A 12311-nucleotide genomic window follows, 5' to 3' on the forward strand; every position below is an offset into this window, starting at 1 on the left:
TTCCTGTGAAGGGTCTTTGAAGAGTTCAACAAGAGGAAGAGTGCCAGGTTATCCCCCCACCGCCCCGTGCCCCTGACAAGAGTGAAGGCTAAGCAGAGAGCAATTAGCAGTCCTCTGGGAAGGAAATGCATGTGGTTGACACTAACTTGGGAGCTCTCCGTTTGGGGATCAAAGGAAATGTCCAGAATGGGGGCAAAATTTTATATACAAGCTATCTCTTTATCGTTGTTTCCAACAGTGACAAACTAGAAACAATCTAAGTGTCTAGCAGTGGGGGATCAGGTAAGTAAAGCACAGGGTATTTCCTCAGTGGTATATGCAGCCATTAAAGATAGAAGAACTTATAATCATAGGAAAAAATACTCATGTTGACACCAAGTGAGGGCAAACCAGGCCACACTCCCACGTATCAAGTGTGACCATCCCATGAGTGTTGTTAGAAAACAGATTGAAAGGAAAAACATGAGAAAAGTTCATGTGGTTGCCTCTGGGGGAAAGATTAGAGGGGATTTTTATTTTCATCTTAACTTTCTGTGCATTCTTAGCTGTCCACAATAGGCATGTATTACTTTTATTTTTAATAAATTTATTTATTTTATTTATTTATTTTTGGCTGCGTTGGGTCTTCATTGCTGTGTGCGGGCTTTCTCTAGTTGTGGCAAGTGGGGGCTACTCTTCGTTGTGGTACGCGGGCTTCTCATTGCGGTGGCTTCTCTTGTTGCGGAGCATGGGCTCTAGACGCACGGGCCTCAGTAGTTGTGGTGCACGGGCTTAGTTGCTCCACGGCATGTGGGATCTTCCTGGACCAGGGCTCGAACCCGTGTCCCCTGAATTGGCAGGCGGATTCTTAACTACTGTGCCAGCCAGAGAAGCCCCTACTTTTTTTTAAATTGAGGTAACATTCATATAACATAAAATTAACCATTTTAAAGTGAACAATTCAGTGGTGTTTAGTATATTTACAATGTTGTGCAACCACTGCTTCTGTCTACTTCCAAAACATCTTCATCACCCCAAAAAGGAAACACTGTACCTATTAGCAGTCACTCCCTACTCTCCACCTCCCTTAAGCCCCAGGGAACCACCAGTCTACTTTCTGTGTCTATGAATCTACCTATTCTGGATATATCATAGGAAGGGAAACCATACAATATGTGGCCTTTTGTGTCCGGCTTCTTTCACTTAGCATGATGTTTTCAAGATTATTCCATATGGTAGCATGTATCAGTGCTTCATTCCTTTTTATGGCTGAATAATATTCTATTGCTCTATTGCTTTTTAATTGGAAATTAAAATTGGGGCTGTGAGGATCCACTAGGGTATAGACTTCACAACAAGATAATAGAGGAAGAGCTGTGTTGATCTGGGTTGGTCCAGGGGTGGGGAGACCTCAGCATGGGAAAGGCCACTAAGAAGGCAGAGGGAAACAATGTTCTGTTGTTCCTTTTTGTTTACCACTCTTAAAAAAAAAAGATTTTTCACTAAGTAATACATTGCTTATTTTGCAGCTCAATTAGAAAGCAGGTTATACTGTGTGTCCTCTTCTGGGACTTGCTTTTATCTGCATAGATGGATCACAGCATATGCAAAAGACAAGTCTTTTTTTAATGTTATATTATCCCCATGAGCACTTTCTCCACATGTGCTAAAATCTCACTGTCCACCTGATTTCTCTTTCTGTAATTTTTTTTCCTTTTTTTTTTAACATCTTTATTGGAGTATAATTTGTCCACCTGATTTTTAACGGCTGCCTAATATTCTGTCCTAGGGATGGACCCTAATTTACTTAACTAATCCCCAGCTGTTGGACAAAGAGGTTGCCTCCAACATTTTGCTGGTATAAATACTGCACTGTGAACATCTTTGCCCTTCAATCCATGCTCTGACCATGGGCCTCCTCCAGCCACCCTGTCATCTTTCCCACAGGTGAGCCCAAGAACTCGACAGCCCCACTGAGCATCACCAATGGCACAGCCCCCACCAGCACTTCAGAAGATGCCATCAAGAACATTCTGGAACAAGCGCGCCGCGAGATGCAAGCGCAGCAGCAGGCCTTGCTGGAGATGGAGGCAGGCCCCCGTGGCCGCTCGGTGCCTCCCTCTCCCACAGAGCGGCCCTCGCTGGCCGCCGTGAGCCAGAACGGGGCCCCGACCCACGTCAAGCAGGAAGAGAGTGGTGTCAGCGGTGGTGGTGTCGGCAGTGGGGGGACCAGCAGTAGTGCCACACAGACATCCCTCACAGTCCTGTCCCCGGCCGCCTTTGTGCAGAGCATCATCCGGAAGGTCAAGTCAGAGATTGGCGATGCCGGCTACTTCGACCACCACTGGGCCTCGGACCGCGGCCTCCTCAGCCGCCCCTACGCCTCCGTCTCGCCCTCACTCTCCTCCTCCTCCTCCAGCTACTCCGGCCAGCCCAACGGGCGGGCCTGGCCCCGTGGGGACGAGGCCCCCACGGCCCCCGAGGATGAAGCAGCCGGGAGCGAGGACGAGCCCCCCAGGGTGGGTGAGCTCAAGGCCGAGGGGGGTGGCCCCGAGGGGGGCAGCGGCGGGCGACTGGCCTACTACCCAGCCTACGTGCCCCGCACGCTGAAGCCCACCGTGCCGCCCCTGACCCCTGAGCAATACGAGCTCTACATGTACCGTGAGGTGGACACCCTGGAGCTGACGCGCCAGGTCAAGGAGAAGCTGGCCAAGAATGGAATCTGCCAGAGGATCTTTGGGGAGAAGGTGAAGATGGCGGGGCCCACCCTCGGAGGCTCCGGGGCCTGGAGCATGGGACCTGGGGAGGGAGGACCCCCATCCCACGTCCATGGTCTGGAAAGAATGCGTGTGTGAGTGTGTGCGCGTGTGCAAGAACTGGGCAGAAGCAGGATTCGGACCCCGGTCTGTGTGACCCCAAAAGCCCTTTTTCCTGTTTCCAGCTGTCCCTGGGCACTGGAGGAAGGGGAGCCAAGGGCAAGGCGGTTGTTAAAGTTGTGAAACCCTTCCATCTGGTTAGGAAATAGCCACCTACCCGACCCTGCTCGGGTACCCTCCACCCCTCCCATGGTCCATCCACTAAAGGGTTAAGGTTCAGCCTAGCTTGTGGTGGGGGGGGTGGTCTCCTGATTGGTTGGTACCAGTTGTTAAGTAGTTTTATTTATTTTTAAAATGTAGATTTATTTTTTCATTAATTAATTAATTAATTTGGTTGTGCCGGGTCTTAGTTGCAGCAGGTGTGCTCCTTAGTTGTGGCTCATGGGCTCCTTAGTTGCAGCTCACCGGCTCCTTAGTTGCAGCATGTGAACTCTTAGTTGCAACATGCATGTGGGATCTAGTTCCCTGACCAGGGATTGAACCCAGGCACCCTGCATTGGGAGCGTGGAGTCTTAACCACTGTGCCATCAGGGAAGTCCGTGTTAAGTAGTTTTAAACATCACCTCTGGCCATAGCAGAAGAGCAGGCAAAGGGTCATAAGCTCAGAGGAAGGAGAAATGACCTGAATGGGAGACACAGGAAGGCTTCCTGGAGGAGGGGGCACTTAAGTGGTCTTAGAGTCCAAGCAGGATTTTTTTTTAAGATTTTTTTGATGTGGACCATTTTTAAAGTCTTTATTGACTTTGTTACAATATTGCTTCTGTTTTACGTTTTGTTTTTTTGGCCACACGGCACGTGGGATCTTAGTTCTCCAACCAGGGATTCTGCATTGGGAGGCGAAGCCTTAACCACTGGACTGCCAGGGAAGTCCTGAGGCAGGATTTTTAGATGGAGGGAAATCAGGAAGGGCACTGCAGGTGGTGGGTACAGCACAGGCACACAGCAGGCACCTGGGGAGTGAAGAACACATGAAGGCAGCCCTGGCCTCTCAGAACAGGAGTGAACAGTGGGCTTTAAGGTTCTTGGGGAGAGTGGTGGAGGGGATGGCCAGGGACCTGCTGACCTATCCTTCCTGCCCTGCCCATCCCCAGGTGCTGGGTCTGTCACAGGGCAGTGTGAGTGACATGCTGTCCCGGCCGAAGCCGTGGAGCAAGCTGACGCAGAAGGGGCGGGAGCCCTTCATCCGCATGCAGCTGTGGCTCTCAGACCAGCTCGGCCAGGCCGTCAGCCAGCAGCCCAGCGCCTCCCAGGGTGAGTGTAGACAGGGCCCCAGAAGTGCCAAGAGCCCTCCCTCTTCCAGTCTGTGCAGTGGCTTCACTGCCAGGGTCTGCCCCACTCTGCATCCCCACAGCCCCGGCGCCACTGCTGCTGCCCTGAAAGAGTGCCGGTTGCTCCCTTTCATCCTTCCTTCAGCCAGACAGGCACTGGTTTTAAACCTCTAGGTGGCGCCTGGGTGCATGGAGCAAGTGGAAAAAATACTTTGCACGGGGAGCCCCACCTTCCTTCCCATCCTGTCAGGAGTCTGCCGATTGATCTCTTTCTCCCGGCAATCCAGCATGCAGCCTCAGAATCCTTCTTAGCACAGGGCCTTGGGCAGCTGTTATCCATCCATTAATGATGCACAGGCAGGGTGGAGTCTGAACTTTTCCTGGGTGAGGAAACTGAGGCTCAGAGAGTTGCCCAGAGTTACAGAGCCTGAGAGTAGAGGGATTGGAGCCCTGAGGTGGGGACTCCAGGGAGCTCAAGCTCCCTCCCCAGTGACAATCAGTGGGCAGATCCATCAAGGCCCTGGTGAGATGCCTACCCAGGCCGTGAGGGGGATGGCTGCCAGGACAGGACATCTGACCTGCCTGCTGAGGCCAGAGAAAGGCAGAGACAAAGAGAGGCCAGAGAAAGGCAGAGACAAAGAGAGGCCAGACTCCGAGTCCAAGGACCTCAGCTCAGTCCATTTGTCCATTTCTAAAGTGGGGATTGGTCAATAGGACAAAAACCATATCTCAGGTTCATAGAAATGAACCAGATCAATGGGAATCAACAGGAATAGTACCTGAAACATAATGTCAGGGAACAAAATCTTACCTCCCAGTGATGGTGTTTATTTTAGAAGTTAATGCCCACAGACAAGAAATGAAAAAAGGTGCCACCACCCACCTGCCTGCGAGGAGGGGCTGCTCTGGGCAGGGAGGGGCCAGGAAGAGACTGGGAGGGGACCAGAGGGCTCTGGCTGTCTCTGTTCCTTTTTTTCTTTAAAACAAACAGGGAAATTTGAAGCAAATAGGGCAGTGTTAACATCTATTAAGGTGCTAGGCCCAGGGAAGGGAGGGAGGACTTTTCTGTACGTTTCTATAGCTTTGAAATATTTTATAATATTTTATAATTGAGGACTAATACAACTGTTATAATGACGGCATTCATTTGTCACACACAGTGCTAACCACTTACAGTGTTCTCTTCTTTAATCCTTGTGTTAATCTTGACCAGAGGGACTCTTTGTCCTTCAGTTTTACAAAAGAAGAAATCGAGGGTCTGAATGGCACACTGACTTGCCCAAGGTCACTGGCCAGTTAGTGGCAGAGACAGGATTAGAACGCAAGACTGGTAGCTGTTAGACTCCCCTGCCTCCTAGGGTTTCCACCTCAGAGCCCACACTTGTGAAAGGGGCCCAAACCTTTTTTTTTTTTTTTTTTTTTTTTTTTTTTGGTGTTGTGGTGTATTGTAATTAATTCATTTTCACTGTGGTAAAATTCACAAACCAAATTTACCATTTTAGCCATTTTTTTAAGTGTACGATTCAGTGGCATTTAGTACATTCACAGTGTTGTGCAACCATCACCTCTGTACAATTCTAGGACATTTTCATCACCCCAGAAGGAAAGAAATCCCATACCCATTAGCAGTCACTTCCACTTCCTCCTCCCCCAAAGCCCCGGGCAACCACCAAGCCTGCATTCTGACTCTGTGGATTTACCTGTTCTGAGCATTTCATATCAATGGAATCAAGATAATATGTGGTCTTTTGTGTCTGGCTTCTTTTACTTGGCATGATGTTTTGAAGATTCTTCCATGCTATAGCTTGTGTCAGAATTTCATTCCTCTTTATAGCTAAATAATATACCATTGGAGCGGTAAGCCACTTTTTGGCTACTGTGAATAATGTTGCTATGAACATTCATGAACATGTCTTTGATCACCCGTTTTCAATTCCTTTGGCTCTATATCTAGGAGTGGAATTGCTGGGTCATATGGTAATTCTATGTTTAACTTATTGAGGAATTTCCAAACTGTCTTCCATAGCAATTGCAGCATTTTACATTCCAGCAGCAAGCCAACACTTGCTATTTTTCCATTTTTTACTGTAGCCATCCTAGTGAGTATTTTTATGGGCATTTTTATTTTTAAAATAATTTTTATATTATAAATTTTTTATTGGCATTATTATTTTTTTATTGGCATCATAATTTTTATTGGCATTTCCCCAATGTCTAATTGTTTGGGTTTTTCTTCTTTGTAATGGAAGGATTTGAGGTAGGGATAAAGTTAGGCAAAGGCAATCAAGAATAGTGTTCTTGGCATAAGAAACAGCAAAAGCATAGGCTGGGAGGCAGGATCATACATGGTTTGGGAAGGGAGGTAAGTGCAGATGAGGGTGGACATCTTGTCCCCTGCTTACTCACAGATCAGGACACCAGGACCCCAGGTTTGTGGAAACAGAGATTTGAGTGGTCCTGACTGAAATGTTTTCACTCAAAAGCACCTCCTGCCTCCCCAGGCTCTAAGACTAACGTATGTTCTCTGCCTTCCAGGGGCTGGTATTTAGTAGATGAGAAGACCATGTCGGGTATAAGCATACCTGAGCTCAAGTCCTGGTTTTGCCACTAGCCACTCTGTGACCTTAGACATTTTGCCTGACCTCTCTGAGCCTCAGTTGCCTCATTTGTAAAAGGGGATACCATCATACCTACCTCCTAGGGGTGTCATGAAGGTGACTTGACATCATGGGTGTAAAACACATAGCACTATGCTAGGCATGTAAGTGCTCAGTAAAAGGAAGCTTCATGAATTATTGTCGTCATCATCATCGTTGTTGTTGTATCTAGTAAGGAAGAGATCTGGCACAAGCAAGGAATTATAGTGAAGTGTGACAATGTGTAGTCAAGGTGCTCTTAGACCCCAAAGGTGTACACCTCAGCGAAGGGGCATTTGGGACTGGGTCTTCAAGGATACATAGGAGTTCAAGGTTAGGGGGAAGGCTTTCAGAGTGGAAGGACCAGCCTAAACAAAGGCACAGGGGTTTAGAAGAGCCTAGGAGGTTTGTGGGGAGAGGGGTAACTGAGGGGACTGTGAATTGCTCCAGGTCTGTGAGGTGGGCAGGGACAAGAGAGTCCAGAGCCTTAAACACCAGGACAAGAGGAGGTACACGTTTCTTGTGCAAGGGGCGATGGGGAGCCATTGAAGGTTCTGAAGCATGAGAGTGGTCTGATCAGAGTGATCTACTTGTTGTCCACAGGGAAGGAAGAACCCATCTAGAGCAGAGAGAGGCTCAGGATGTCCTTTCTAGAATCAAAGCCACTGCAGGATGGTTATAGGGCTCCCTTTACTTCCTACTTATCATACATTTTTATGTTTATCTTAACAAATTTCCATCAGGCACCAGTTAAACACTTTGAGGAAGAGGTACCTTTTCCTACTTCGCTGGAAGGCACCTTGTGGACTGGCACAGGGATTCCTAGACACCCTGTACCACACGCCCCTCCCTATTAGGGGCACCTCCTTAGGCACATCCCCTGCCCTCCCAGGATTGTCCAGAGGCTCAGCTCACGCTGGAAAGTCCAGTGGGTGACTCTGATTCCTCAAGAGGTGATCCGCATTATCTCGAGTCCTCTCCAGGCCCTGAGTAGGATAGTTGCAAGTGTAGCACTGTTTGTTTTACGGCCCCATTTAACAGATTTAGGAACTGAGGTTCGACAAAGTCATCCCACCCAAGATAACTTCTAAGTGGTTTTTAAATATACGTTCACACAAAATGTCTTTTGACAAATGAAAAATGTGGTTTTAAAACTCACTTTCTTTTAACATGCCAAGGTACTGTGGACATCTTTTCTTGTTCTTTTTTCAGTTTTATTGAGATATATTTCACATAGAACACTGTGTAAGTTCAAGGCAGACAATGTAACAATTTGATGTATATATTGCAAAATGTTTACCATGGTAAGGTTAGTTAACACATCCTTCCCCTCACATAATTACCATTTTGTTGTTATAATGAGAACATAAAGCTGTACTCTCACAGCAACTGTCATATAGTACAGGATTGTTAACTACAGCCACCATGCTGTGTATCAGATCCCAGAACTTACTCATCTTATGTGGACATCTTTTCATGACATTATTATTTCTTTTTATTTTTTATTTTTGGTACGCGGGCCTCTCACTGTTGTGGCCTCTCCCGTTGCGGAGCACAGGCTCCGGACGCGCAGGCTCAGCGGCCATGGCTCACGGGCCCAGCTGCTCCGTGGCACGTGGGATCCTCCCGGACCGGGGCACGAACTCGTGTCCCCTGCATCGGCAGGCGGACTCTCAACCACTGCGCCACCAGGGAAGCCCTCATTACATTATTCTTAACTGCTGCAGGGACTCACTGTATTTTATTTAGCTGATGCCCAGTAGTTGGACTTGTAGGTCATTGCCAACTCCTTTTTTTCCTTGACTTTCAATTTTGATGTAATTTCTAATTTACCAAAGAGTTGAAGCAATAGAACAACCAATTTCCTAGACCCTACACACAGATTCACCAGTTGCTAATTTTGCCATATTTGTGCTCTTTCTCTCTTAACCATTTGAGAAATTAATTGAAGACATCATGTCCCTTTACCCCTAAATGTTTCCAACAAGTATTTCCCAAGCATGAGAAATTTTACAATAATAATAATACTGTTACATAACCCACCATCTATATTCAACTTTCCTCTGTTGTCCCAGTAATCACGTTTATATAATTTTATTTTTCCCTGTCCAGGATCAGATTCAGAATAACTTGTAGTTAGTTGTCATGTCTCTTCAGTCTCTTTCAGTTTGGACCATTCTTCTGCCTCTCTTTGTTTTTCAGTTTTGACATTTTTCAAGTCTAGAAGCCAGTTATGTTGTAGACTGGCTCAGTTCACCTTTGTCTGATGCTTCCTCATGGTTAGATTCAGACTGTGCACTTTGGGCAGGAATATCACAGAAGTGATACTGTGTCCTTCTCAGTACATCGTATCAGGAGGCACCAGTTGTTTATTTGTCCTATGATTGGTGATGCTAACTTTGATCACTTGGTTAAGGTGGTGTCTGGCAGGTAGCTGTACTGTGAAGTTACTGTTTTTCCCTTTGTAATTAATAAGTTTCTTGTGGGGAGATACTTTGGAACTATGTGGATATCCTATTCCTCATCTAACTTTCATCTGCTAGTTTTCACATCCAGGACAGTCCTTGCCTGAGATATTACTATGGTGGTTGCAAAAGGGGTGTTGGCAACTCTTGGCTCTAGCGAACAAGCCTGCCCAGACCATGTATGTCAATGCCAGATTGCAGTAACCGCCTTCTCTGTCTCTCTGTGGCCCACAGCCAGTCCCACTGAACCAAGGTCCTCGCCATCCCCACCCCCTAGTCCCACGGAGCCGCCGGAGAAGACATCCCAGGAGCCCCTGAGTCTGGCACTGGAGAGCAGCAAGGAGAACCAGCAGCCGGAGGGACGCTCCAGCTCCACGCTGGGTGGAAAGATGTACTCAGGCAGCCAGACCACAGGGGGCATCCAGGAGATTGTGGCCATGTCCCCCGAGCTGGACACGTACTCCATCACCAAGAGGGTCAAAGAGGTCCTCACAGACAACAACCTAGGTACAGGGCGGCGGGAATCAGGGTTGCTGCCTCCCACCCCGCTTGGCTCCTCCTACTTGCCTTAAGGAAAGTGCTGGCAGTGAGATCCCCGTCACTGGGGTGCTGACTGCAGGCGCCAGTCAGCCCTGGGGCATCCAGGACCCTCTGGGAGGCATCTGACAATGACCTGGGTCTCTAGAGTGGGACACAAGGGAGGTCAATACGGGTCTGAAAAGGACCTAAAGTCCTGAGCCCACAGCTTTCAAAACTTCCTTCCAGGAGGACTTAGAGAATCCCAGTAACAGTGAGACTCAACACAATCCTGATCCAGGGCTGGGGGCACAGAGGAGAAATCTGTGTTCTTTAATTTTTTGAATCACAAACTCCTCCAAGTCTCAAATGGGAGTCAAGCCCCCCTCCCAGAGGGATACACACAAGCCCCAACTTTTCACTACAATTTCTATAATAAAAATAAGGCATCTTTATTTAAAAATACCAAATATGGGCTTCCCTGGTGGCGCAGTGGTTGAGAGTCCGCCTGCCGATGCAGGGGACACAGGTTCGTGCCCCGGTCCGGGAAGATCCCACATGCCGCGGAGCGGCTGGGCCCATGAGCCATGGCCACTGAGCCTGCGCGTCCGGAGCCTGTGCTCCGCAATGGGAGAGGCCACAACAGTGAGAGACCTGTGTACCGCAAAAAAAAAAATAATAAATAAAATAGTACAGAAAAAAAGAATTAAAATTTAAATAAAAAAGTAAAATCTCCCCTGCCTCCCCCTTCTCTGACACTTTCTGAACACATACAAGAATATATGTTCACCTAGTTTCTTCTTTTCTTTTTTCTAGATAGATGAAATTACACACAGGCTGTCCTTATACTTGCTTTTTAAAAAGTAACACTGTTTGTGGACACCCTTCCCATTTAGAATGAATAGACCACCTGCATTCTTTGTCACTGTTGCAAACTTTTTCAGGCCATGGATGCCCCCCATTTTTTACCCCAACTGATGAGCATTTTGCTTGTTCCCAACTTCCTGCTGCCTCTGAAACTGTGTCCATGTGCGTCTTTGTGCCCTTGGGCAAATGCAACTGGAGGATAAATCCCAGGCAGTGGAATTGCTGGATCAGAGGATATGCACATTGACATTTTGATAAAACCTGTCAACTTACTCTCTGACAAGGTGATACTAATTTGTACACATGAAGTTTGCAGACAATTTCAGGGATCCCCTAGGAGTGAAGAACATCTAAATTATGAAAGCATTTTTGTTTGGTAGCTGTGTGCCCGCCCCCATCTCATATTTTGTAGAAAGGTCTCTTCCAGGTACACACTGGGGGTGGGTTCCCCCATGTGTCTAGTCCTCCCTTCTGAGTCAGTGGAGACATTCCCTAGGTTCTGCCATGTCTCTGGCCTATTTCTTGTGTCTCCTGGGAGCACCTCTGCCCAGCCTGGGGGTTACAGGTTGCCCTCCTCCCCTGTCTCCAGGGCAGCGGCTATTTGGGGAGAGCATCCTGGGGCTGACACAGGGCTCCGTGTCTGACCTGCTGTCCCGACCAAAACCCTGGCACAAGCTGAGCCTGAAGGGGCGGGAGCCCTTTGTGCGTATGCAGCTGTGGCTCAATGACCCCCACAATGTGGAGAAGCTGAGGGACATGAAGAAGCTGGAGAAAAAAGGTAAGCACTGGATAAACTCAGGTTCCCAGATAAACTCAGGGTCCCAGTGAGTCCAGTCTCAGTCTGGTGTGGGGCTGCAAGAAATAGCAATTCCACAGAATATAACTGCAAGCCATTAAAACATTTACTACTTTTCCCCTGAAAATTCCAATAGCCCATCTCTCTCAGCATCCTTCCCCACACTGACAGCTACTCCAAAATCTTTTGTATATTCCGCAAAACCCCCTTTCTCTCTGGTCCCTCCATCCTCTGCATCACGTCCCTATTGTATTACCTCTTTTGCCCATTACCCAGCTTCTACACAACAAAGCACAGAATTGACCCAGCAGACAAGAATCCTCCCTTGTGGAAGTGGACAAGAAATTGCAGATTCTTACATGGTCTATATTATTTTATATCCCTGAAAAAATGAGCTGGCATTGAGTACCTGTTTGTGCCCTCCCAGTCTCATGCTGTGAATAAGGGATTCCTGGATCTTAAAAAGCTCAGGGTCCAGTTGGGAGATAAGATACAAGGAGTTGGAAAGTTGTCATCCAGGGCACCAAGGCAGTTCATGATGAGGGCCCAGGGTCAAGCCAAGCTGTAAGCGGCACATGGGGCAGGGCCGAGTCCGGCTGTTGGCATCAGACAGCTGTACAGTTGAGTACTTGTCCTGCCACTTCCTGGCTGTGTGACCTTGGGCAAGTTACTTCCCTTCTCTGTGCCTCATTCTACTTCATCTGAAAGTAAGAGTCACAGCATCTACCTCAGGGCATTGCTGTGAGGATTAAATGAGACCCTAACGCCTTACTTCCTCCATTCTGAGGTGCGCCTTTTTTCCCCTACATTTTGACAATTTGAGGCTGAGATGCATCATGCAATTACTATGTTCGTTGAAAATTAATGTCCTGCCCCTGCCCCCAGCAAAAGTAGTGAAATTCAGGGAC

General features: G+C 47.8%; 1 protein-coding gene across 1 annotated transcript in view; it reads left to right on the forward strand.

Annotated features, from left to right (window-relative positions):
• The window catches only part of CUX2 (cut like homeobox 2), a 263389-nt gene that overhangs the window by 246319 nt on the left and 4759 nt on the right, over window positions 1–12311 (forward strand). Inside the window, exons 17-20 of the mRNA XM_060118635.1 lie at window positions 1927–2726; window positions 3947–4106; window positions 9459–9731; window positions 11197–11385. Coding sequence (XP_059974618.1) covers window positions 1927–2726; window positions 3947–4106; window positions 9459–9731; window positions 11197–11385 — 1422 coding nt within the window. The remainder of the gene's footprint in view (window positions 1–1926; window positions 2727–3946; window positions 4107–9458; window positions 9732–11196; window positions 11386–12311) is intronic.

This window comes from Mesoplodon densirostris, chromosome 15 (assembly GCF_025265405.1).
Source record: "Mesoplodon densirostris isolate mMesDen1 chromosome 15, mMesDen1 primary haplotype, whole genome shotgun sequence".
Taxonomy (NCBI): Eukaryota; Metazoa; Chordata; class Mammalia; order Artiodactyla; family Ziphiidae; genus Mesoplodon; species Mesoplodon densirostris.